Below are 27,064 nucleotides of genomic sequence, written 5' to 3'. Positions count from 1 at the left end.
GGGTCAGAGGCAACCACAACCAACACACTGGAGTCTCTATTGTCTGTCTATCTGTCTATCTATCATCTACCTATCTATTTCATATATATAGTCCCTATATATACATATATGTATTTTATATGTATATTCTCTCTATATATATAATCAAATTAAGTTCACAATGTTTATATAAGTTTACATACTGCTTTTTCCATGTAACTTTTTGAGACAAGCATTTATCCTCTTGATTACATCTTCAAAAATATAATTTAATGTCAGCATCATAGTTATTCATACAGACACCCATAAAGTATTTATAGATAGATAGATAGATAGATAGACAGATAGACAGACAGACAATAGAGACGCCAGTGTGTTGGTTGTGGTTGTCTCTGACCCATGACACTATGGGGTACTTTTATTTTTGCTCATACTTATCAATATTTCTCAGTGTTCAATAATGTGCTATTATGTATACATAATAATAAAAATAAATAAATGGCATCAAAAAAGAGTAAAGGGTCAGTGTTCCACCTACATATGAGCAGCCATGTTCAAGTTTGTAGATACTTTGTGTTGCCTAATGCTAAGTGTATCTGGGCAAGGATAAACTCTAAAGCCAGAAATTAGTTCATCAATAAACATGTGCTACTCAATAGCCAGGGCTGATGGAAAAAGATATAAAACCCAGTCAGTGCCAAACGGTGCTTACTATTTGCAAGTGGGAGAAGGAGAAAGACGAGAAAATGAAAAATGTGTGTATAATTTATATGTAGCTGTTCTGTAGGAGATCTCTGACTTCACCCCATTCTAAATTTGCAAAAAGATCCAACACTTTGTCAGATTCCTGGGAGGCAAGTAATTTTATTGATGGTTTCATAGAGAGATACAGAAAGATAACAACTCACACAAAGCAAACAATGTAATGAAAATCTCTATTTGACTGTTTCTTTTTCTCTCAAAGTTGCCCTTTGGCTGCCAGCCACCAGGCACCAGGCTCAAGGTACTTTCTTGCTCTTGACACTACTCCCTTCTCTCACACAATTCAATCCCTGCCACAAGTGTGTATAGATCTCTCTCTATAAAACAAAGCCCTGTAGTTAACAGGTTACTCGCAGTGTAACCTCTGTTCATTGTTACTTGTGCACACTGCTTGGGGTCTCACCCCATCCACATCCTGCTAATCACATTATTCACCCAACCAAAGTATATCCTCCAGTGGAGATTCTGCTAATATTTTCTTTATATTTGTCACAAGTATATAATACCGTTTTAAATTGTACAGATGATTACCCTATAAGGGAAGAGTCTAAGTCTTTCACATCTTTATATCTCTGACAAAAGCATTCAGCATGAAGCTCTGTACACAGTGGACAATTCAATATGAATTTGCTGACTTGAAATAGCAAGCCTAGAAAAGAGCTATTAACTTGGTCACCTAGACAGAACAGGTTTCAGCAATCAGAATTCAGATGAGATGGAACTGGCAGAACAGGCGCTTTGAAGCAATAGGACATGAGCCAGTGAGGAATGGGATGGAATATCATAAACAAAGGCCAAATGCATTGCAATCGGGGCAGAAGTGCCAAGAGCACAGGCTCAGGGTGTGGGCAGATAGAACGAGAAAGTGATTCAGTCACAGGTGAAGGTCCAGATGAGAAGAGAGAGTTAGAATTACTTCTGCTCACCAAACATCCAAAACCAAACTGGTGGATCTGGGTGGTGTGCTGTTTTACTGATAACCATTACACATGATTTTAACAGAAGGAATGGAATGTAAAGCAGTGGTTCTCAAACTGGAGTCCCCAGATGAGCAGCATCTGCATCATCTGGAAACTTGATAAAGCAGCAAATTCTCAGGCCTTACCCCAGACCCACTGAATCAGAAACTTGGGGGTCTGGGGAAGGATGGCCATCCGTATTTTAACAAGCCCTTCAGGAGATTCTGAGGCTGGCTCAAGTTTGAGCTACAGGGAGTTGGTTCAACAGGTGTTGGCGGACTGACAAACAAAAAGGAGACCCCGAGGTAACTCCAAGACGATAATGTCAGAAAGCAGCTTCCACCCCTAGGGCTTGGGGGAATCAACAAAAGAGTTTGGCATTGTCAGAACCTAGAAGCTTGAGGAGAGACCCCAGAGCATTGTGTCTAAGACCTTGAGGACTTGGCTCTGGGACACCATGAGGGGTTTCTGTGAGTGTGGAAAAGGTTGGAAACTCCCCAGTTGCTGCCACCAGGGAGAACTACAAGTGAAGTGGAAGGTGTGGGCCTTTCTCTCGTTTCTTTTCTTGTCTTCCCTCTCCCCCTGGTGCTCATGTTTGACAGAAAACAGCTGAAAAGGCAGAACTAGTTTGGGAAGTCTTGACGTGGCATCATAAAGCAGAGAAAAGCAAAGCTGGAGTGAAGGTGAGACGCAACAACTTATTAGCAGCACAGCCGTCTAGCGCTCCAGCTTCTGAATGAAATTCCAAAGAACAGCCCATTTGGAAGACAAATTATTTGACAGTTCTGACAGACGACCAAACTAACAGCATTTGAAAAGCGAGATGACTCAGAGAATACAGAATTTAATCCAAATCCCCGATCTTATCTCTGCCTTTGGCCAAGCCTAATGCAAGGAGAACCTGAGCACACAAATGTATGCGGGAATGATCAGGACCTCTGCCTGCATTCTGTTCCGTCTCACCCACCCTCAAATTTGTTGTAAAAGCTTGGGCTCAATAAAATTTTGTGAATCATGGAAGGAGGAGAAGGGGAGAAAGGGAAGGAGCCAGCTCCAGATCTGTGTCTTGCAGAGGATAAAGGCCCAGTGTTTTTAGATCACCCAGTGTTTTTTTAAGCTGCAAATACTTATTTTTTAAATATCAAAATGTTCAATAACTAAAAAAAAAAAAAGAACTGTTATGACAAAAAAGCATGTTTGAGGGTGAGATGGACTGACAGTTTGTGACCTCTGGGATAAACAGGTCACTTTGGAATCACAGACTTCCTCATTCCCCTTAAATCCCATATGGTACCCAGAAGCCCTTGGAACTTTGGAAATGTTTATTCACAGTTGTAATGTCCATGCAGACTCTGGCTCTAAGCCCCAATTGTGTAAGGGTAGGGTTTTGTAGCCCTTATCCCAAACATTCTAAATGTGAGCCAATGCATCACATACTCAGAGGCCAGAGACTGCATTAGGGGTCCTTTATTTCACATACGAGTCACATTCCAATAAGAGACACCAGAGGTCAGCTCTCTTCCACCGACTGGTTCTCCTCCCTTGCTTCTCTCGCCAGTGTGTGCTGCCCAGGTGGCAGTGCTCACTGTCAGCAGAGAAGAAAAATGCTTTCCTCCTTGGACCTCTTTTCTCTTTTTCTCCTTGCCACTCACATCCAGGTTCCCTAAGCTTCCCCCATCCTTGTGCTGAAGTCATTCTACGGTCATTTCTTCAACTGTCTACTTCTCTGCTGGATGGGCACCCAAGACTTGGCATCCTGGGGCATGCAGAAGGGGAAAAGGGAAGGAAAGGGAAAAGAAGTCCTTTCAATTGTCTATCTGGAACTTTCCACACTGCCCAGAGTACTGCTATGGGCATCTCCTTATGCCTCCCAATGTGGTGCATGCCAGACCCAGCAGGTAGAAAAGGAAAGAAAGCAACCCACTGGGCCAGGCCAGCAATGGCTTCAGTCATACAGCTCGCTCATACTTATGGCTTCATATTCTGTTGCCTCCCGAACAAGACATTTCTTCCACTCTCACAGCCTCCAGTTTAGCTCATATTCCTCAGCATTCTCAATGTAATATTGTTGCATGAAACCCATGCAAGTCAGCCAGTTTGCTCTTTCTCATCTTGTCATTTACAAACTGATGCTGAGAAGTCTTTTTCCCAAGGTAGGATTTTAATAAGAGCTTCATCATCCCCCATAGTTCATTTTGGGCAGCGATTCTCTTCTTTGACTGTACATTAGAATCATCTGAAGAACTTTCTAAGATGACTGATCTCGGGTCTCACACAACACTCATTAAATTATAGTCTCTGGGGGTAGGGCTTGGGCACTGCTATTTTACCTTAAGCTCTCTGGAGTCATTCTAATTTGTAGCCAGTGCTCGGGGTTGCAATATAGGTGAATATATTTCACATATTTGTCAAACATTGGCTGAGTTCCCACTGTGTGTCAATCATTATAATAGGTACTGGTGATCCCACAGTGAATCAGGCACACAGTGCTATCTTCATGGAGCTTGTAGTCTAGTGGGAGAGTCAAACAAAAGTGTGTATCAATAATTAAGTGATTACAGATTGTAATAATTATAATAACGGTGATAAACATGTTGCTATGATATGCAATAGTATGGCCTTTCACCAGACATTTCTTAAAGAGGTAAATCATCTATCGGACACCTTTTAAAATCTCATCTAATTTCAAAAGTGTACATAAATAATTAAGTTATTACAGTTTGCAACAATTACAATGAGGGTGATAAACAAGTTGCTATGAAAGACAATGACAGCAGAGGTCTGGCTTTGGTATGGTGGTCAGGGAAGACTGCTCCAATAGCTGAGTTCTAAAGCTAAGAAGGAACTGAGAACCTTCACAGAACATCCCAAGTAGAAGAGAAAGCACACTGAAGACTCTAGGGAAAGAGATCTGCTTGCTGTAGGAACCAAAAGAAGGCCAACGTGGCTAGGGGCTGGGTAGTGAGGGGGAAGTAGCACAAGGAAAAAATGAAGTTAGAGAGATCAGTTGATACCAGTTAATGTTGGACCTTAAACATTAACCATGGTAAGTCTTTTAGAACTGATTCTAATTGCAATGAAAAGCTTTTGAAAGATTTTAAAGAGATGTCTGATAGCTGATTTACCTCTTTAAGAAATGTCTGGTGAAAGACAATACTATCGCATTGGAGGTGAAAAAAGATGAATGGATTCTAAAAACATTCTGAAAGTACATTAAAAATGTTTTTCAGGTAGCTTATGCAACTAATAAATAGTGGTGGCATTATGGATAAGACAAGGGAGGAGCAGACTTGCAGTTTAGGGCAAGAAAAAGATGGGGAGAAGAGCTCAGCACTAAAAATCATGTGTTCCATTTGGGGCATGTCAAGTCTGAGATGCTATGAGACCACCAAGTGCAGATGTCAAGTAAATAGTCAGTTACATGAATCTGGACTTCAGTGAAGAGGTCTAGAAGAAAGACATAAATTTGGGCATTATTAGGATATAGATATTATGTAAAGCAATAACATTGGATGAGATCACCTAGGGAGAGAAAGTACATAGATAAAAGCTGGCCTAGGACCAATTCCTGAAGAACACTGACAGTTAATTTTCTGGTTGAGGAGGAGGAGAAGCCAGCAAAAGACACTGAGTAGCAATGTACAAAGAGAAAGAGGAAAAGGGAAAACTGGGAGATTGCGGGTATCCCAGAGGGAATGTTTTAAGGGTACCAGTCAGCAGTGAGCTTTGTGTAAAGTTGGCCACCTGTAATAGAGGTGTGGGCAGGAGAAGGCAGAATAGGGAAAAGGGGGTGAAAAAACTTCCCTCAAGATTTATAATACAGTGGGAGAAAGAGAGACAGAGAGAGAAAACTTAAGGAGGTAGAAGAAGAGAGAGAACCAAAAAAGAGGGAGCTGAGTATAGAAGCAATTAGATTCACAGTTTTTAGTTGCAGCACTGATATTTGAGTGTGGGCCTTTTATATATTCCACTCTAGATGTTTCCCAGTTGACAGGAGAGAGCCTTACCTAGATCTGCATGTAGAAGAGAGTCGGCAGACTTGACATGGGTCAGTGGTAGAACATCCTAGTAGTTCTGTGAATACTCTCTGAGAATGACATGAAAAGTATTGGTTCAGGCCTTTTGGAGGTGATAAAAGCCACAAAAATGTGGACTTATTGCAAATTGTATTTGTTACCATTTGCAATGATTATAACTATTCTCTTATATGTAGCATTTCTTACATATAGCTTCTCTTACACATAGCATCAGGAGTTATGCCTTCTCTTACATATAGCGTCTGCTATGAGTTATGCCAAGCAAGGCAAACAAAATTGCTGCCTTTCTTTAAAAAGAGGATGCTCCTAGTATGGGCCTAACTAATTATGATAATTACAGCTATGGCATGGAACATAAGCACATTCATATACACAAAGACAAGAAAACAAAGAACAGTTTAAAAATAGAACACTTACATTATATATCAGTTTCAGTATTAATAATAACCTGGACTCTGAAACATGTCTGGGGCACATTATTCTGCAAATGGTGGTGAAAAAAAATCTTTGTCTTATCTCTACGCCAATCCTTATGGAGGCTCACTTTTTCAGGAGTTCAAGAAAGAGATACAGGGATGTCCAGTCATCAAAGCCACAGAGCCTGAGGAAGGATAAAGGATTTGTGGCAGGAAAACCCAGTAATGAAAATATTCTGCTAGTTTCTCAGAATAGAACTTAGAAAAGAGGCCACAGAAGGAAAAGAGAAGTAATGTTAGACAGCTGATGTTGGCAGTGGGCAAAGAATTTCATTTTCGTATGCAGGGAAGTGGCTGAAGGGGCAGTGTTGTGAGAATCACATTCCAGGTCATTCATGTCCACGGTGTGGTAGGAAGACTGTGTTTCATCTGTTTTGTACATGGCCCAGCCATGACCTTGTGTAAGGAAATGCTTAATCATTTTCTATCACAGTTGCAAAGAGATTCTTGCCCTACTCAGAATGTATGGCTTCCCTTCTGTTTCATTTAGAGTCACAACCCAAGTCCTTGCTGTGACCTCCAAAGCACCACTTGATGTATCCACTTCAGAAATACACACAGACAGCTCACCTATTTCTATCCCTTACCTTCCTCCCCTCTTCACTCAAACCACCTACTTCCTTTGCATTCGCTCTTCCTTCAGCCTGAAATAATCTTCCTCCAAATATCTACCTTCTCACTCCCTCATTTCTCTCAAGATGCACTTAAATGTTATCTTCCCTATAAGGCCTCCCCTGGCCATCCCTCCCCAGCCTTCCTATCTCCCTTCTCTGCTTTATTTCATTCTCCTTAATATATATCACACTCTGAAAAACTATTGAATGTACTTATCAAGTTATTGCCTCTCCCTCTTTTTCCATTGTCTCCATCACTGAGAGCTCTGTGAAGAAAGGGATTTTTACCTGTTTCATTTAGTGCTGTACCCCCAGTTCCCACAACAGTGCAATAGGCACTCAATAAATAGTTGTTGAATAAATGAATAAAACGGAAGTAGCTAAATATTTTCTGGTAACAAATGACATTCTTCTGAAAATGTCATATTTTCAGACATATTTCTGAAAATAAATTCAAATTAGATAGACATTGTATTTTTAGACCATTTCTTCTTTGCATTAATTATCCTTCTCAATAACATAACATTTGTAAAACTTAGGTTAGATATGGGCTCTTCAACTTTCCATTACAGAAGATAGTGAAAAGGCTAGACCCAGTGGTGTTATTCCTTCATCTACATCTATCCTTTGGAAACACATGACCAAATTGCTTGTCATCACAATCTCAAAATCTACTCTTTGGTATTAACTCTCTTCACTTGTCTCTCTGTCCCTTTCTAGATGGTAGCCATCAGTCTCTGGAGCAGTATAGACTCAGAACAACCTCTTTTGGGGGAAGAAATCATTGCTGGTGACCTTAACTTTCAATTACCAACATTCAAGTGACATTTGCATAATTTTAGAGAAAATTAACACCTACACTTATAAAGTTGTGGCTTTCCCACACCCATTTATCATCTCTCAATATTCCTTGAAAAGGAAATTCTCAATTTATCATTCTATATTGGCAATGAAATGCCCCTAATATCTGTCACCTATAAGACAATTGAAGATGATGTGTTGAAAGCTTTCTGAAAATGTTGATCATTACTCTAAATGGAATTGAAATTCCAATTTATTATTTCCCAAAATATGATCTTACTGATAATAGGATAACATTTCAGAGATTTCTTCCCCTTCGAGGACCCAAACCCATAGCACTTGTGGACTCTCACAGATCCTGGCAGGGTGTTCCCACTCATAAAAGCATAGATACCCTCGGGGTCACGCAGGGATGAAGAAGCAACTCTCAATGGCTGTGTCCTGCGTTCACATATAGTAAGGACTGGGGGAGACCGGTGCTCAATTCTGCAGTCTCAGACAGCTGTCAGAGGAGAGTCATGAATGTGCAGTGCAGTGTCTAGCACATTACAAACGTTTGTTAATTGACTGATCATTCATGGTGTGACAGCCCTATAACTCAGCTATCCTATTCAGTCAGAAATTAACTCAGTAATCAAAGTCATTAAAAGGAAGAAAAAAAACCTACAGCACCAGCCAGATGGTGGGGAAATCAGACAGATGAAAGGAAAAATGGCTGTAGGTCATTGAGTAAGACACTGGGCAGCAAAACCTGGGCCTTGTGCCTGGTTATACTCCAAATTATAGCTCCAGCAAGGTTTGGCAGGCTTTCAAAAGTCTTGGTTTATTCTAACCTTTCTTGGGAGCAGGAGCAGTGTTGCTCAGATGGACAGACACATTAAGGAATCTGTCCAAATGGCACCACGTGAATTTGGGCTCTTGGTGTACATGGATAACTGGGAAAAAGAGGAGAGAGACATGTAGGACTGATCCTACCATTTGTGAAGTCTTGGGCAAGAGTATGAATGCAAACCCACTTCTCTTCCCCTGCCTGGCTCCACTGCACACGGTAAAGAACCTCAAGCATATGTGTGTGGACATTGCACCATGTATCCAAGCTCTGACCATGCCTCTTGAAACAGCTATTCCTCAGCCACCCTTTGACCCAGAGAGGACTGACCCAGGAGAAATGACCACATAGGCCTTGAAAATGGACTCAGGGCTATTTATGATGTAAATTCCGGGGTCCCAGGAGTATGGACTAAAATGTGAGTCGGGCACGCCAGATGGGTATGTTCTATTGACTTCAAGGATTCTTCGTGCTATGGGAAGGAACCTCTCCAGAAGAGAGACAGAGCAGAACCCTTTAAATGTGGGGCACAAAGCAGGAGCCCCTCTTGCTGGATTCAAAGGGTCCTACTGGAAGTGGGTAGGTTTAGTCCTATTCTCACATCACTCATATCTCTTACACACTTCTTTTATAGCCTTAGCAGCCATGCCACAAAGAGAAATTCTTCATGCGTATCTTTTGGTCCATAAGTCATAAATAGTTATCCTTGATCCCATGTCTTTTTTAGAGCCATGGACAGAGAGAAGCAAAAATATCCCAAGTTCACACTGAGTTGTCTCCCTTCATATCTCTTATCTCTTAGCGGTCACTGAAAGGTCATGAGACACAGGCTGGGTTTCTATCCTCTGGCCCTGAAACGACAATGCTGACCTCGCGATCAACCCTAGAATCCAGAGCAAGATCTCAGACTGTCCTCTCTACTACTAGACAGCACACTTTGTTTTGGGGGCTGTGTGCTTGAAATATTAGCTATGGCAAAGGGCTTTGAGTCTTATGACACCCCAAGTAACTTTTACTTTAGGAATTTGAAGTACAGCCTTGCTGTAATGCTGTCTCCTTAACAAAGTACTACCTTTAAAATATTTAACAACTTGAAAAGGAAAGCGAGCTTGAATTTTCCTTTCAGGTGCTCAGGAAATAGTGTTTCACTTCTGTCTGAAATTCACCATCTCCTCAGACAAAGAAGGCTCTTATGGTAAAAGCAGTGGCATTTTCTCCACAATTTTCGAATAAAAGATAAAGAGAAAACAGCACTGCAGCCTTTTTGTTAGGATCTAACAATAAAGCAATAATACGGTTTTGCCAGGGGAGAGCACTGGTTTTAAGCTTAGAATACAAAAATAGGCTGACAAAATTTTACAAAGGAATATTCTCAGCTACCACTCTGAGGATAGTAGAAAGTGAAATTTCAAGAAAATTACATTATGCAATTATTTGATGATGATTAAACTGATAGGCCAGTCCTATGTGAAATTCTAAAGTAGAAGAAATGTGATGTCGCCTTTTCTGTTCACCTCTCCCCTCATTCCTACCCCCCAATCTCTACCTCTACCCCAAACCCAGCTTGACCTTTGGGAAAGGAATGGGGGCTGTCACTTGCATGATAGCTCCTCCTGCCTGCAATGCTCTCCCCACACAGTCCAGCCTCCCTCTGCTCAGCTAACTTTTCCTACAGCTCCTTCTGGCTGCTTCTAAGAACACTGCCATGATGCTGCCCACCCTCTCAGTAACAGCCCCCCTACTACCCGTTGATTACATGCACTGTAATTGGTTAGTAATTGATTTTATGTCCTCTGCCCAATTATACTCCATGGGAGCAGAAACCATGTGTATTTTCTTTAATGTTTAAATCTCCACAACTGTCCCCTATATAAGTCTAATGAATAAATGAATGAGTGAATTAACGAATAGAAACTCAAGCCATTATGTTGCCACTCCTAGGATATTTGGATTAACTTTAACTGAAGAGTAAAAAGCATTTACCTGTCCTAAAGGAGACATAAAATCAGTGGAAGAGTATTCGGAGGAAAAAAGGACACTGTGATACATTCTTTTATATTGCCTACCCTGATGTAGTCAGGTGTTCCTGATATGGGGTGGGCTGAGGATTTGAAATAAAATTGCCTAATTTGACATAGTAAGTGGAGGAATCAGGATTTGAAACCAAATTGGTTTGACCTAAATCAAGCTATTATGATAAGGACTTGCAAGAAAAAAGGAATCCATAAAAACCATACAAATAGCTACCAATTAGTAAGCATTTATATGTGTCAATTACAATGCCAAATGCAAATCATGCTTTATTTATATTAACCACCTTTTATAGATGAAGAAATCGGGACCTGAATATTAAAATTGCCTACTTTTACATAGTAAGTAAAGGAATCAGGGTTTGAACCCAAATTGGTTTCACCTAAGGCAGAAAACCATCCCAGCAAGTCTCCTATTAACTGGAACCCTATTGTGGTGGCCTGGGGTATAACAGTGGCTGTGGAAGTGCTGTGAAGTCCTGGCCATCCCATGTGCTCCTGATCTGGTCCCTCCTGCCACCTGCTTCTGCTCCCTGTGCCATCTACCCATCTGGAAGTCTCCCATTGTCCATCTTCAGGGGAGACACTCACCAGAGTTTCCAGCTTCCAGCCAATATGGAGTGCCCCTGTCCCACAGCAATCTCACCCAAATCACAGCTACATCTATTAAGATTAGGCTACCAATCAGTGAGAGATGAGGGGGAAAAATAATAATAGTGTACTACATAAAACAAATGTTTTTTGTTTTTTTTTTTTTTCTCACACATAAAAATCTAGAGGTTGAAGTCCAGGGCTGGTCCAGAGACTCCAAGATCTGGGATTTAGACTCCTTCTTTCTTGTTTTTCCACAGCATATTGCTTCCATTTCTGGGGCCACATTGGTCCAAAATGTATGCTGGAGCTCCAGCCATTGCATCCATATTTCAGCCACAGCAAGGAGGAAGTAGAGAAGAAAGGACAGGCCCATAATACCTGTATAGTTCAAGAAGACTTTCCCACCCATACATCCCAACCACCCTTAGTTGAACAACGCCGTCTTAATTCAAGACACTCATATGTCTAGCTAAAAATCTAAATTCTGTTACAAACAAGCAGAATAGAGATGTGTGCCACCTCAACACCTTATCCATAGCTACCTTTGTTCAGGTTTTCCTTTGTGCTGCTGTGGCCAAGTGAAAGCCGAAGGAGCCGTGGTAACCCTTCTGAAGGGAGGCCTGGGGCCTTTCACAAGAGGTCGCATGATTGGCCTTTATCCTGCATGGCTGTGAAGTACAGAGAAATATTTTCTCTTGAAGCCACATCATAGCAGTGGCTGCTTTGTAGCCTGATTCCACCATTATGCCTTTAAAGTACCTAGCAATCCAGCCTTCACATCATATGAAGAGGAAGATCTCCCAGTCTTTGTAAGATCAGCATAATTCTAACCACCTCCTTACCCCCCACTACACTCCTACACACACACACACACAAATCTTCTTCACTCAGAACAGAACCATAACCCAAGCACTACCACCTATAGATTAAAGAATCAGGCTCATGATTACAAATACACAGTATTTTTTTTTTTGTGGATAATGTAAATAGGGATGATGGTAAGAGATTTCCTTGGTTTACACATTGACCCTCTTCCCTGTCCCATACAGTCAGGAAATATTTGTCCCAACATGTTGTTTCTTCTGTTGCAGGCTCCTGTGGCTGTCTTGTCATGATATTGTTTGCCTCTGAAGCGAAAATCCACCACCTCTCAGAAAAAATTGCAAATTATAAAGAAGGGACTTATGTCTACAAAACGCAGAGTGAAAAATATACCACCTCATTCTGGGTCGTTTTCATTTGCTTTTTTGTTCATTTTCTGAATGGGCTTCTAATACGACTTGCTGGATTTCAGTTCCCTTTCGCAAAATCTAAAGACACAGAAACAACTAATGTAGCTGCAGATCTAATGTACTGAAAGGCAAACCTTTCTATAATTTTACAAGGGAATAGGCTTGCTTTGGTCACTTTTAGATGTAGTTAATTTTGTATATCCTTTTAGTCTGCATACATTAAAGCATCAGGACCCTCCATGACAATGTTTACAAATTATGTACTAAGGATACAGGCTGGAAAGTAAGGGAAGCAGAAGGAAGGCTTTGAAAAGTTATTTTATCTGGTGGAAAACTGCTTGACCCAGGTAGTCAAAGGCAGTTGACTAGAATCGACAAATTGTTACTCCACATATATATACACACACATATATACACACACATATATATACACACACATATATACACACACATATATATACACAAATAAAAGTGTAAGATGCCTTTCCATCAAAAAGGAATCAAAAGGCACATGGAATATATATATATATATATATTTTTTTTTTTTTTTAGATGAAGTGTCGCTCTGTCGCCCAGGCTGGAGTGCAGTGGCCAGATCTCAGCTCACTGCAAGCTCTGCCTCCCGGGTTTACTCCATTCTCCTGCCTCAGCCTCCTGAGTAGCTGGGACTACAGGCGCCCGCCACCTTGCCGGCTAGTTTTTTGTATTTTTTAGTAGAGACGGGATTTCACCATGTTAGTCAGGATGGTCTCGATCTCCTGACCTTGTGATCCGCCCGTCTCGGCCTCCCAAAGTGCTGGGATTACAGGCTTGAGCCACTGCACCCGGCCCTACATGGAATATATTTTAATAAAATCAAATACTATTTCTCATATATCCACACATTTGTTGCCACAGATTTCAGAAAACTGAGCTGGAATCGCTTTCCTAAAACAGTTGTGTATTAAATGAACATCTATAAAATGTATCAACACACTTTTTTAAAAAGTTTGTTTAAAGTATAGTCTTAGGCCAGGCATGGTGACTCACACCTGTAATCCCAGCACTTTGGGAGGCCAAGGTCGGAAGAACATTTGAACTCAGGAGTTCGAGACCAGCCTGGGCAATATAGTGAGACCCTGTCATTAACAAAATTAAAAAATAAAATAAATATAAAATATAGGTTTTTAAAAAGCATAGTCTTATTAACCATGTCTGTTGGTCAAAATTTGCAAACTCTAAAAGAAGAAAAGAAGAAAGAACCAAGCTTAGGGTATTTTTCCTCCTGTGCCTGAGTCCCAGTTACATTCATGACAGTACTTTCAATGAACATAATTGCTGGGACCACTGAGGAATCATGAAAAATGATCTCTACTAGTACACTCGATGCAAAATGACTCACTGGGGGCTGTTTTTCTAGCTATAGTGTCTTGAGTACTAATATGCAATCATGAAAATTATATTAAATCTGGAATTATGATGGTATCACTGTGTCATCTTGGTCTTGGTCTGGGTGTCACCAAGCATGACCCAGGTCAACTTTTTTTTCCCCTGAATTACCCATCAAAGTGATCTGCGGCTGACTAAAGGCCACAGCTGAGCCTGGAACTGACCCTTCCTTCATCCTCAACCTGCTGTCCTCCAGAAAGCATCAACGAAAAAGCAGAGAATGACAGCAAACAGATCACCAGGCCTCTGACCACAGATGCTGGGTACTCAGCAGCCCTCATATAATAGGTTTGAAAGTGCTCCTTAAAATAAAACACCTTTTCCCTTTGGAACTATTTACAAGGATGAAACAACCGTATACCTGAGAAATAACTTACTCTGGTGTCAATTTGCTCTTTGCCAGCGGACATCAGAACAAACCGAGTTTCCAGATGCTGGTTTTCCCTTTAAATCAGGAAATACACCTGGAGAATTTCTAGAACACTACAATTCAGTCTAGCCGCAAAGGGGCTTTTTTTTTTGGTAACAGGCTAGAGCCCAGTTCTGCAAGTCTTCAGCTGAAATGGTTCAGTACAAAAGCACTGGAAATGAGGAGTGGGCTGGGAGGACAAGGACCATGTCCTGCGTGAAGAGTTGGCTGGAGGTGCCCAAGACCAGGTACCCTCTGCACTCTCATGGGATCCTCTCTGTCTTCTTGGAGTTTTGAAAAACTCCTTCGAACACCAGCCTTTTTTCTTTAGAAAGCAAGTCTCCAATTGTTCTCTGTTCTGTAAAAAGAGAAAGAAAACCTGGAGCAGCTGCTGAAAAATCTAATGAGGACCTAAGAGGCAAACCCACCATGTTCCCTGGCTGGAAAGGAGAAGCAGGACTGTGACACAGGCTCAAAAGGTCCCTGCAGAGCACACAGCACACAAAATAAGGCAGGAAACAACCTGGCACCAGCAGCGCACCCGTCTCCCTCTCTTCTTGATGAAACGCCTAGTCCCCAGGCCTATGGGGAGCCCTTAGAAGAGGGGTCTGGCCAGGACGCTCGTTGGTGGCTCCTGCTCGGTGGGAATCCAAGGCCCCGGGAATGACATTCATTTTGCTGGGACCGGCCCTCCCTCCCAAGGTGTCAGGGAGCCTTCTCACAAGGTCGCGGGGCCCCCTACTGGCCCTGGGGAGGCGAACATCATGCTAGGTAGGGAGCCTGTTTCATTGTCTCAGACACCCTCATGTCATCAGTGAGAACATCAGTGCTGATGATGCTGCCAGAAAGAATGGCAAGAAGAATGTATGAACACTGTCCTAGGTTCGTCCAGGTGGACCCAGCCAAAGCAAGATGTGTTCACCGGAATAGGAGCAAGCTTCAGAACGAAGCAGAAACAGGTGCAGATGGTGCATTAGAATGAAGAGGAGGGGCACTGCTCACATCTGGGCTCTTACAGTTTGCAAAGGTCTTTTGCTCTTGTGGTCCCATCTGTTCCTCCAGGGAAGCTGCTTCCATGTCACATTCCAGGTGTTCAGGGCCTCTCAACGTGGCCAGAGTCTCATACATTTACACAATCAAGGCAAGGGACAGTGCTATTCTTCTCCTCTCCCTCTGCTCCTTTACCTGGTAAGAGGCTAGGAGAAGGAGACCACCACCTCTTCTTAACCCTGGTGGAGACAGAGGGTGCACACTGGCAGCGGTAGGGTCCACCAGCTGCAAGGTAAGCATGGCTTGCTACTAGAATGGATATTTGTCCCAACCATTTACCTAGAGAAACCTGAATGAGAACCAAGGGGTAGACTCCAGAGGGTGGAAAGTGGGGCAGAGGTGGGGGAAAGATTAACCTCCCTCTCAATTTTCCTCCCCCTCTCCCCTTCCAGTAAGATCCTGTGTAGTTAAAACAGTGCAGCTGTTATAATAGAAATGCTGCTTCAAGACCAATCCCAAGCCCGGCCATGTTTCTCTAACTGCCTTGCTGCCCCTCGTCCCTTTTATTTAGATATCCTGGGGTCTGTACTAGTTCAGTGCTTGGTATCTGCTCTAGAGATGTGCCCATTCTCAAGCCCCTTTAACATGGCAGTTGGTCCCAGCTCAGGGCTGATGGGCCACCTCCATCAGTGACAAGGGACACAGCAATGCCGGTCAGTTTAGAGTAAAGGGTAGACAGAAAGACTGGGCAGCACTGGAGTCTCTGCTTCTGGGCCAAAATCCCCCCTTGGAAAAAGCTCTCTTGCTCCTGTAAATAATGATGTAAAGCAAATTAAATTATATTTTGATTTACAGATTTAGTGATAAATTCACTTAGGCAACCAGACACATCCATGGGTGTCACAGCTCAGAGCTGGGATTTACTAGCCTATTTGGAAAGTCCGAAGACCCAAGTCAGAAATCTCTAGACTCTCCCCTGCCAGTCCTACTGGACAGTATCAGGCTAGACTCTCCCCTGCCAGTCCTACTGGACAGTATCAGGCAATGCTCATAGAGACCCCAGGGTGGAAGTGAGATGAGGGATAACTATGATGCAGTTAAAAGGCAAGTGTCTTAAGAAATTGTTTCTTTGCTTGAATCTTGGTCTGAGGGATTTTGACCCACTCTGAAAGCAGTAGACAGAATGAGTTACAAGTAGGTGCGCCCCTCACTCAGCAAAAGTCCACTCTTCCCACTATGAGCCACGAACCTGATTGCAGAGAAGAGTGAGAGACTTGGGAGTTCCTGCTAGCAGTGTTCTCTCTCTCCTCTGGTATAGTTTGTAAGAGAATGCACGGAGGAGGAGGCTTGGGCCCCTCAAGTAATTCAAGCCAGTGCCCTACCAGAAACATGCAATTTCAGGGTATGGCATCTGCCACCCTGTTGTTGCACTCTCCTCAGGTTCCAATTTATCATGAATTTTGCCTGTGCAAAAATGTGTAGTTTAGCTAATACAGAGGTGTGGATTCCAGGATGCCATGGCTGTCTGATTTGCACTTAAATTTGTCATCTTTCTATTTAGCCAAGTGTAATGAAAAGTGTGCCTTAATATAGGGAAGGACGGTGTCTGCTGCACATCCCAGGCCAAAGGCTCCAAGAGAATCAGCTGTATAGACTTTCATACAGCTGCCATATATCTGCCCCATTTGCCCTTCTCCTCTGCAGTCACCCTTTTCCCTGTGGAAATTCTGCGTGCTCTTCACCAATGTCCTCTTCTGTGGTGCACAAACATACATTTCCGTCTCCTTTGGAGTTGGGGCCATGTGAGTACGGCTGTACCAATGATATGTTGGTTGAAGTGACCTGTGCCACTTTCAGGCCTGGCCCTGAAAAACATCCCATGCAATCCTCCAGCTCTCTCTTCTTCTGGTGCTGCGTGCAGCCTTGGAATCTAAAGCAGAGGCGGGCTGCACTAGAGTACAAGAGTGGTAAATAAACTTTCTCTGTAAAGCCACTGATTTTTGGTGATTGTGACTATAGCTTAGCCTAATTTAGCCCAGCCTAGCCAACAAGACCCCATTCTCCAAGAAAGTTCTTCTGCTGTCTGCCAGGGAGATGCTTCTCTAAGGCTCCCAAGGCATAGTCTATTCCAGTGCACCTTGCAGCACCTCCACTTGCTCCTCTCTGGGCCTCTGTCCTTTGTGGCCCTCTGGTCACATTACCCATCACCCACTGAAATAAAGACCGGAGAGTGAATTGTCTACATAAATAAGTAAAGACTAAATAAACACTTTTGTTTATGCTGCTATCCTTCAAGATTCTTTACAAATGTGGGTTAATAAACCCTTTTTCATTATTCAGAAAGGATTTATCTTGCATCTCCTACAGATGTAGCTGTATGTAAGGCACCAAATATTGGGACAGCTAATGTAAAAAGGTTAAGAATCTATTTTTTTCTTGATTTTTGGTTGAGAACAGAGAAAAATATCCTCTAAGACTTTCTATCTTTAGTTTCTGTTTAAAACTTCAGTATAGTATTAAGAAAAGGCTTTTTAAGTTTACCCATAACAGGAAAATCTGATGAAATTTTGTAACAAAGGAAATCATTAAAAAAAAATAAAAATTATCCTCGAGTTTCAATTTTCACAAAATGCTGAAAGAACTCTGTTACTTAATTAAATAATACGGGGAAGAAAAAAAAAACTTAAAAAGAATATATCAAGAAGAGCAGCTGGGAGATAGGGAGGCTTCCATCACCATCCAAATCTGGGAGGGTTCCCTCTAGGAGGCGTGGCTGCTCCCTCCTCCCGAAGGGGCGAGGCATTCAGATGAGGAATTTGCCGCAGTCCTGCCTCAGGCTACATGTTGAGGCCCAGAGAAATGCTTCTCCTGCAGGTTGGTGGACAGAAGACCTACTCTGTGCTGTCAACTTGGTCCTCTCCTGGGCAGAAATGAGGAGGCATTGGTCGCAGTTTCCCCAACGTCCTCTCCTGCTGGAAAACAATGGTACTTGTTCTAGCAGAGATTCTAGGTTTATTCTAGGGGTACCTCCTCTTAAATTTCTGCCCATCTCCAGCCCTTGGTATTTTCTAGCTAGTTTGGAGACAAAAACAAACTTATCCTGCAAGAATGTCACAGTTTTAAACCTAAACTCATGACTATTGAACTTAAAAATCACTTTTGTTCCCTGGATCCAGAGTCACTCAGTTCTCCACAAAGCTGATGAGCAGTTACCTGGACTGAGCAGAGGTTTCTGGAATATAAGGAAGCAAAACAAACACAGGGGAGCATGAGAGTATATCCAAAAGAACCAGTGAAATATCCTTCCACCGCGCACAGTAACTCTCAACTGGAAACCCCTTCTGATTTTTTGTAAGCAGTTAGCAAACTTCATAGATGTCCTCCACCCCACACAATATGCTTATGTCCTTTGAAAAATACGTAAATATAAAAAAATAGAAAATGCACGCATGTCCTGTCAATTACCTCTCAATCCTTTACCACAACGAAAAGTCTTCCTATTTTACTTAACGTTTCGGTCAGGAAGCATTTAACTTGAGAGACAATATCCACCTAAACCATCCTAAGCAAAGAGCAAGAGAATGAGAATTAGAGATCCAATGGAAAGATACAGCAGCATCTCCCTTGGCACTAGGATACTAGGGGAGTAAGTGCATTCAGGCCTCACGAAGGGGTAGATCCAGGAGCTGGAAAGTCAGTAGAAAGTAATTTCCCTTCCCTCCCACTCCTCCCCTTACCACTGTGTTGGCATGGTATGCATGCGGGTGTGAATGTACGAGTGTGTGTGTGTGTGTGTGTGTGTGTGTAAGACCACATGGTTCTGGCCCGTTTTTCTCTGTGCCTCTGAACAATTCACTTCTCTCTCTGCATACCAGATTTCTGTGCATTTTCAAAGCATGAGGGGAAAAAAACCTCTTCAGCTTGAGGCCTACATTAATCCCCTAGATTCAGCACCAGCTTCCAATCCTTCAATCTCTCTGTTGCCCATTTCCAAATTCCGGGTGGGGAGGGAGAATCAGAATGGTCCTGCCCAGTTCTGGATCGGTTCTCCTTGATCAGGTGCTCACCCTTGCTCCACACAACTGAAGTGAAGGGGGGATGAGTCATGTCTGCAGGGCCTCGGTGCACAGTATGTGTGTGCGTGCACATGCAGGTGTGTGTGCACGTGTGTGCATGTGTGTGTTTGTTGGGGGGGTCTCACAGAAGAGGATGTGAAGGTTGGCAGATACCCCAAAAATGTCCATCATAATTGGTAAAATAAAAATGTGATTCTGCATACTATACATTAGCATTTATAGGAGTCTTGACGTACAGTTTCACGCCTTATCATGACTGACCAAGTTGTCTTCCCAATTTCTAACCCAATTTATTGTTTTATAAAATCAGAGAAAGACATTGAGATTTTTCCATAGGGTTTAAATTTTTTCTGTGTATCTCATTCTTCAACATATCAGTTGAGTGACTGATACTTCCTCAATTTAAAACAAAAACCCTCTAGATGGTTTCTAGTGAGTAGACAAAGCAGTTTTATGAATATTTCTAGATGTCTCTTCTATTCTAACAGGGGTTTTCATCCTTTCCCTGGTCTTCCCTCACCCACATTATAGCAGACCTATGGCCAAACCCACACATATGTAAGGAACAGGCAAACAAATTAGGCTGAGCTGAGATTATTCTGATCAAATTTACAACTCACATTTCTCTGTAAGACACAGACATCAAGCCACCTTCTCCCCTCTCACCTTACCCCCAGCTGTTCTGTGAATCACAATACATTCTTTTGCTCAGGAGACATGTGCAATGTCTTTGCCACAGAAATCTAGAGACTCACTTATACCATGGCATACTTGTCCCTCATTATTTTCTGGAGACTCAATATCAATTCACAGAGATTCAATTGCTGAACTCAAAGTGACACCTCTTCCAGCCTCATGAGTGGCATTTTTCTCATGATGTAGTCCTGTAGCACTGCCACAGAGCATCCTGATTCTGAAGGATACTTAGAAATATTGCCTTCTGGTCTGTTCTTCTGCCAAAGAAAGGTTTTGTTTTTGTTTTTATGTGTTTGTCTTAATGGATCATATCATCACTCACTGTGGATTAGTCACTGCAAAGCCTGAGGTGACATCTGTGGCTCACCTGTGGCAGTATTTAGAATTTCACGGGTGTATTTTGTGTACTGGGAACTAGCTTTATTCCAGGCTCAGTTGGGTTCTGCTGCTTTTTATTTCGTTTTTTTTTTTTTCTTACTCATCTATCTTTTCAACTCCTAATTTATAATCTTTCCAAGAATCACATACACCTTTGTAAGTTGCTTTAAGTTTTTTAGAGCAAGGGATACAAATTTTACAAATCCAAATCTTACCATCATACAGTACTAAAGCTACATGAGAATAAGAAGAAATGTAAGTAAATTATAACCCATTTCTCAAAATGCTTTTACATCACATAAATTGTTTTGTCCACTGCTAAATCCTCTTCCTTTGAACAATGCCTCACATGTGCTGAGCACTTACAAACCTGAATGACTATGGGTCAATTTCAATCCTCCTTTCTGTTGCAGAGAACTGACTGTTTCCAACCTCAGCTGAGGTTCCCATACACAATCAGCTTCCTGCCATTGCCATTTTCCTTAATTTCCATCTAACTCTAAATCTGATGAAGCTTTCACACCTTCATTTTGAAGCAGGTGACTATTTTGAGTCATAAGATCTATTGTCCTGCCATATCTTCCTGATCCTTTGCCAGTAACTGCCCACAGCACTCAAGAGAAGATGCTGATGCTTGTTCTAATGAATGAATCAAATGACTCATAAGATATTGATTAAGCTTCAACCATGTGTCCTTCATGAAAGAAAAATACAGGGCACAGACCCTGCTCTTAGAACTCAAATCAGTTTCCAAAAATCACAGAAACTATACTGCTACTAAAGTACAGATTGTTTTCTCAGTAAGCAAATTCAAGTTAAACCAGCTTGATGAAGTGGAAAGGCCACTAGGTTTACGCCCAAACTCTTCCTCTCACCAGTTCTGAGTCTGGAGTGTCACCGAACTTTTCCTAAACTTTGTTTACCTATCAGAAACTAATTTAAATGTGTCCAAGATGCTCCCATATATGCACATAAATAGCCATCACATTAGCCTTAATTTCCAATTTTTGATGGCTCTTACAAGCCCCTCCAAGTAGAGAACCAAAGCATTGCTCCCCAGCCCTGTCCACTCCCCAAGTGCCTCCCCTTCCATTCTGGGAGTTTCTAAATCCTCCTGTGTCCTCAGGAACAAGTCTGTCATCCCAGTTTCCACACCAAGGCAGCTCACAGCTGACCTGCTCCTGAGGTTTCTGTGAGACGATTGCTTGTCTGAAGCAAAGGATTTGTTCACTGAGGGATGCTCTGCAACCCAGGGTTCTAGAATATGCTGAGGCCTGCGGTAGAGTGGGGTCATGGTAGAGAACAGCTCCTCCCACCGTTGTGGCACTCCCAGTCTTCTGTGCCCCTAACCAGCTTGCTTCTGTCTGAGATGCTACACGTCTGCTTGCATTCTCTCTTGTCACAGGTCCCTCTTTTCTCCTCTCCAGGTACCTAGCTACAACATTTCCTTGTGTGACCAAAAAGGAGAAGCCTCATGACCATCAGCTCTCATTAATGTCTTATCAATCTTACCAGCCCACATTGTGTAGAGTCAGGATTCAATCCACAGTTGGATTATCCACTACATGAAAGAGGATCCACCCAGAAGATCTCTACAGGGCCAATGATTCCAAGGAATCCTGTGCTTCCTCGGGAGCACCGAACCACCAGACAGTGCAGCGCGTCATAGGAGCATTTATTTCTGCTGTGCTGTGGTGAGCAGAGGGGTCCAGGGCCCACCATAACCAGGTGGACATTTGCAACTCCGTTTTGTACATGGTCCCACCATGCAGACCAAGAAGACAAGAAGATGAGCAGTCAGTATTTTAAGCCTCATTATGCCCTACTCATTGTTAAGCTTTCTTTCTCCCTTTTTTCTTCTTCTTTTATATTAGCATGACTTCCCTTTTTCTTTTTAAGCAGTAAAAGGTTTATATCATATTTTTAAAACGGCTTGCTTGAGAAATTGGAAGTTTCTCTGTAGGGCACCTTGAGGGCTTTCCAAATCTGCTCCCTGCTCAGAAGTTCAAAGCTATATCTTCAGTACCTCATGAGTTGCAAATACTCCAGATTCTAAGTCAAATTAATCACTGCCTTCAGCTGAAGTATCATCCTGACACCTAGGGAGGACCGTGTTGATTTAGCAAGCTGATAGAGACGAGGAAGGCACAGGCAATGCTGATTTAAATCTATCCAACCATGGAGAGGTGCTCGGTGTTCTGATGGAGGCTAACTCTCTGGCAGCAGCACAGAGGATGCAAGCACACATCCTGGGAAAGGGGGCCTTCTGTGTGTCAGAGTTTATCCAGCAGATCACTGAAGTGAAGTGACATAGTCCGATTTGCGTTACAGAACAACATGCTGCGGCCTGTCGAGGAGGGATAGGAACAGAACCCGATCAACCAATGAGAACATTTTACAGAAACTCACCCAAAAGATTATGAGAGTCGGACTCAGGCAGTAGATGGATACAGGAATGTGTTATCATGGAAATGTGCAGTCGAGATTTGCTGATGGATCAAACGTAAAGAGTGAGGAACAGACTCTCTATTTGAAGTCAAACTCTGTTCTGAATTGAAGTCTCTCCTACTGCAGTAGCTCAAATATTAAGTTAGTGCAAAAGTTAATTGTTTTCTGCCATTACATTCAATGCCAAAACCTGCAATTACTTTTGCAGCAACCTAATAAAATCTGTCTTGCTGTTTTTAATGACTGTTCAATGAAAAAAAAAATTCTATTATGCACAGACAAGCCCCTCAAATGTTACAAGTGGATGATGGGTGAGAATACCGAAGGTAGAACTGAAACATCAGAAGTGGGACCCACAGTTCAGTGAGGCAATCGGAGATTTCATGCAAGAGTTCAAAATGCTTGGGTGGTGCCTCGAAGGGCTAGGAGCAATAGCCAGGTGAATGCAGTAGAGTGGGGTCAAGGAGCCAGGTCTTCTGCCTTCACACCCAGTGTAGCTAAGCTTGCTTGGTACTGCAGTGTGATGTGTCTACTTACATTTGTGAGGATGCCCCTATGTGGACAAGCACACAAGCAAACTAGGTAGCCCCCTGCATCACACGATGTTAAGCAGAGGTGTAGGGGGTTGAAAGCTCTTCACTTTCTTCAGAAACTTCACTTCCTCCTCTCTTTCCCAATATATACAATTTCTTTATCCGGGAAACATATATTTTATTATGTAATAGAATTAAGGCTACACAGTCACTCTGGGAGAGATAGAGATCTACAAATTCACAATTTTTTTTACAGTGTCAATGATTGCTGTTGGAATCTTTTTGGATGACTAATTTTGATTGGAGAAAGAGAATGGAAATGAGGAAGAAACCAATTTACCTTTCACCCTGAGGGGGTGAAAAGGGCACAGATTTATAAGACTAAAGCACCAAGTATTAAACTTTGTCAATGTTGCCAATAATAAAATTGCTTACTTAAGGCTCCTGTAAGAAAGAGAAATTACTCTAACAAATTTAAGCAAAGAAATGAATGTACTGAAGGAATAAGGCATTTCTCAGAGTATGAGGACTTTTGGCCTCCAGGAGTCAGGAAGGAAGACTCTAGTACCCCAGGTATGTCAGTGCTTTCTCTGCAGACCTCAGCCACTAGTAGGACTCTGTCATCATTATATGACCCTTGAGTCAAAATGCTATATATCCAAAAGAAATAATCAAGCCTGTGAAGGATAAGATTCCATGCCTGAACCAATGAACTGTGGTCAGGGTTGGGGTCCTGTGCAGATTCCTGGGGCTCCCTCTGTGAGAAAGGAGCTGGTCAGATTGGGGAAAAGTACACAGCACACTAGAGCACCCTCCCCACCCTATTGCCCAGCCACGTGGCTCCTCACCCTTTGCAAACCCCAAGTCTCCATGACTCTCTTTGAATCCTCACAATGGTCACATAAGGTAGGCTAAGCAGGGACTCTGCTGTGATGTAATGATGCCTTCTTCAGAGGGAGGAAGATGAGGCTTACAAAGGTTAGTCAACTTACCCAAGGTCGCAAGTAGACTAAATAAGGGAGGTAGGACTATCCACATCTCCTAGGCTGCAAAACCAATTATGTGAATGTGGGTATGGGAGACAAGTGACTGAACCAGTAGAAATACATGAGCAATAGGTGAATGGGTGTCTGTATCAGAAACACCAGGAGTGAATGAATGTGCTTACTTGGGCCCCCAAACCAAGCTGTTGATGAGAAGGCAGGGAGAAGGGGAGGAAGGACAAGAATACAGATGGAAGAAAGGGAAAGGCAAGAAATAGGCTCAGATCAAGAGGAAGGTTTCTGGACTCTGCACGTAAGCACTTCTGTAAGGCATCCAAGGCAGAGACTATTCATAGCCCCCCACCAGTTATCTTCCCTTTCCTATGCAGTAACAGTGTTCTTAGTAGAATGGATGGCTGTCCAACCTAAGGCTACATTTCCAACCTCCCTTGCAACCAGCAGTCACATGATTCTGGCCTAAGGGATGTGAGCAAAAGTAACAAGTACAAATTCTGTGTCATGCCCTTATAGGTCATGTCCTTTCTCCCTTTCCCCTTTCTATATTCTGGAATGCAGAGTTAATGGCAGGAAACAAAGCAGCCATATTGGACCACAAGATGCAAGCCAAGTATGAGGATGGCAGGGCCACAGAATGTAAGGAGCCTGGACGCCTCATAACTGAGAAACCATCACACCAATCCTGTCAACCCAGACTTACTTTCAAGTCTAAGAAATAATTTCATAGCAGTCATAGTAAAGAAATAATAAGCATGCTGTCATAGTAAACATCCCATAATTGTTAAATGCTTATATGATTAATATACCAGCTAGAAATACAAAATAAAAATAGGTATAATTGGCCAGGTGTGGTGGCTTATGCCTGTAATCCCAGCACTTTCGGAGGTCGAGGCAGGTGGATCACAATGTCAAGAGATAGAGACCATCCTGGCCAACATGGTGAAACCCTGTCCTTACTAAAAATACAAACATTAGCTGGGCGTGGCAGCGTGCACCTGTAGTCCCAGCTACTCAGGAGGCTGAGGCAGGAGAATTGCTTACACCCAGGAGGCGGAGGTTGCAGTGAGCTGAGATCACACCACTGCACTCCAGCCTGGGCAACAGAGTGAGACTCCATCTCAAAAAAAAAAAAGTAGGTATAATTGATTAGGGAATAAGAATGTATCTGCTCTTCAAGATAGCCGAATAGGAACAGCTCCAGCCTCCAGCTCCCAGCGTGAATGACACAGAAGATGGGTGATTTCTGCATTTTCAACTGAGGTACCGGGTTCATCTCACTGGGGCGTGTTGGACAGTTGGCGCTGGTCTGTGGGTGCAACCCGACCAGCCAGAGCTGAAGCAGGGCGAGGCATCACCTCACCTGGGAAGCACAAGGGGAAAGGGAATTCCTTTTCCTAGCCAAAGGAAATTGAGACACACAACACCTGGAAAATCGGGCAACTCTCACCCTAATACTGCACTTTACCAAGGGTCTTAGCAAACGGCACACCAGGAGATTATATCCCACACCTGGCCCAGAGGGTCCCACACCCAAGGAGCCTCCCTCATTGCTAGCACAGCAGTCTGAGATCTAACTGCAAGGTGACAGCGAGGTTGGGGGAGGGGCACCTGCCATTGCTGAGGCTTAAGTAGGTAAACAAAGCCACCCAGAAGCTCGAATTGGGTGGAGCCCACCACAGCTCAAGGAGGCCTGCCTGCCTCTGTAGACTTCTCCTCTGGGGACAGGGCACAGCTAAACAAAAAGCAACAGAAAACTCACCAAAGGTAAATGCCCCTGTCTGACAGCTTTGAAGAGAGCAGTGGATCTCTCAGCAAGGAGGCTGAGATCTGAGAATGGACAGACTGCCTGCTCAAGTGGGTCCCTGACCCCTGAGTAGCCTAACTGGGAGACATCCCCCACTAGGTGCAGACCGGCACCTCACACGGTGGGGTACACCCCTGAGACGAAGCTTCCAGAGCAAGAATCAGACAGCAACACTTGCTGTTCAGCAATATTCTATCTTCTGCAGCCTCTGCTGCTGATACCCAGGCAAACAGTGTCGGGAGTGGACCTCAAGCAAACTCCAACAGACCTACAGCTGAGGGTCCTGACTGTTAGAAGGAAAACTAACAAACAGAAAGGACACCCACACCAAAACCCCATCAGTACGTCACTATCATCAAAGACCACAGGCAGATAAAACCACAAAGATGGGGAAAAAGCAGTGCAGAAAAGCTTGAAATTCAAAAAATCAGAGCACATCTCCCCCCCAGATGAATGCAGCTCATCACCAGCAATGGAACAAAGCTGGATGGAGAATGACTTTGACGAGTTGAGAGAAGGCTTCAGTTGATCAAACTTCTCAGAGCTAAAGGAGGAACTATGTAACCAGCACAAAGAAACTAAAAACCTTGAAAAAAGAATGGATGAATGGATAACTAGAATAATCAATGCAGAGAAGACCTTAAAAGAACTGATAGAAATGAAAACCATAACACGAGAACTATGTGACAAATGCACAAGCTTCAGGAACTGACTCGATCAACTGGAAGAAAGAGTATCAGTGACTGAAGATCAAATGAATGAAATGAAGTGAGAAGAGAAGTGTAGAGAAAAAAGAGTAAAAATAAATGAACAAAGCCTCCAAAAATATGGGATTGTGTGAAAAGACCAAATCTACGTCTGATTGGGGTGCCTGAAAGTGACGGGGAAAAGGGAATCAAGTTGGAAAACACTCTGCAGGATATCATCCAGGAGAACTTCCCCAACCTAGTAAGGCAGGCCAACATTCAAATTCAGGAAATACAGAGAA

The 27,064-nt window shown here is 42.8% G+C and overlaps 1 protein-coding gene across 2 annotated transcripts in view; it reads left to right on the top strand.

Annotated features, from left to right (window-relative positions):
* Window positions 1–12,487, top strand: part of CLRN1 (clarin 1) — a 43,102-nt gene extending 30,615 nt beyond the window's left edge. Inside the window, exons 3-4 of one of the 2 annotated variants that reach the window (XM_011958955.1) lie at window positions 944–982; window positions 12,173–12,438. In XM_011958955.1, coding sequence (XP_011814345.1) covers window positions 944–982; window positions 12,173–12,438 — 305 coding nt within the window. Of the gene's footprint in view, window positions 1–943; window positions 983–12,172 lie in introns of both variants that reach the window. The other variant, XM_011958956.1, reaches the window with a different exon arrangement.
* Window positions 12,488–27,064: the final 14,577 nt, after the last annotated feature.

Source organism: Colobus angolensis, unplaced genomic scaffold, assembly GCF_000951035.1.
Source record: "Colobus angolensis palliatus isolate OR3802 unplaced genomic scaffold, Cang.pa_1.0 Scaffold48, whole genome shotgun sequence".
NCBI classification, from domain to species: Eukaryota; Metazoa; Chordata; class Mammalia; order Primates; family Cercopithecidae; genus Colobus; species Colobus angolensis.
The sequence above is the reverse complement of the archived record's forward strand: the minus strand, read 5'-3'. Positions and strand labels throughout refer to the sequence as shown.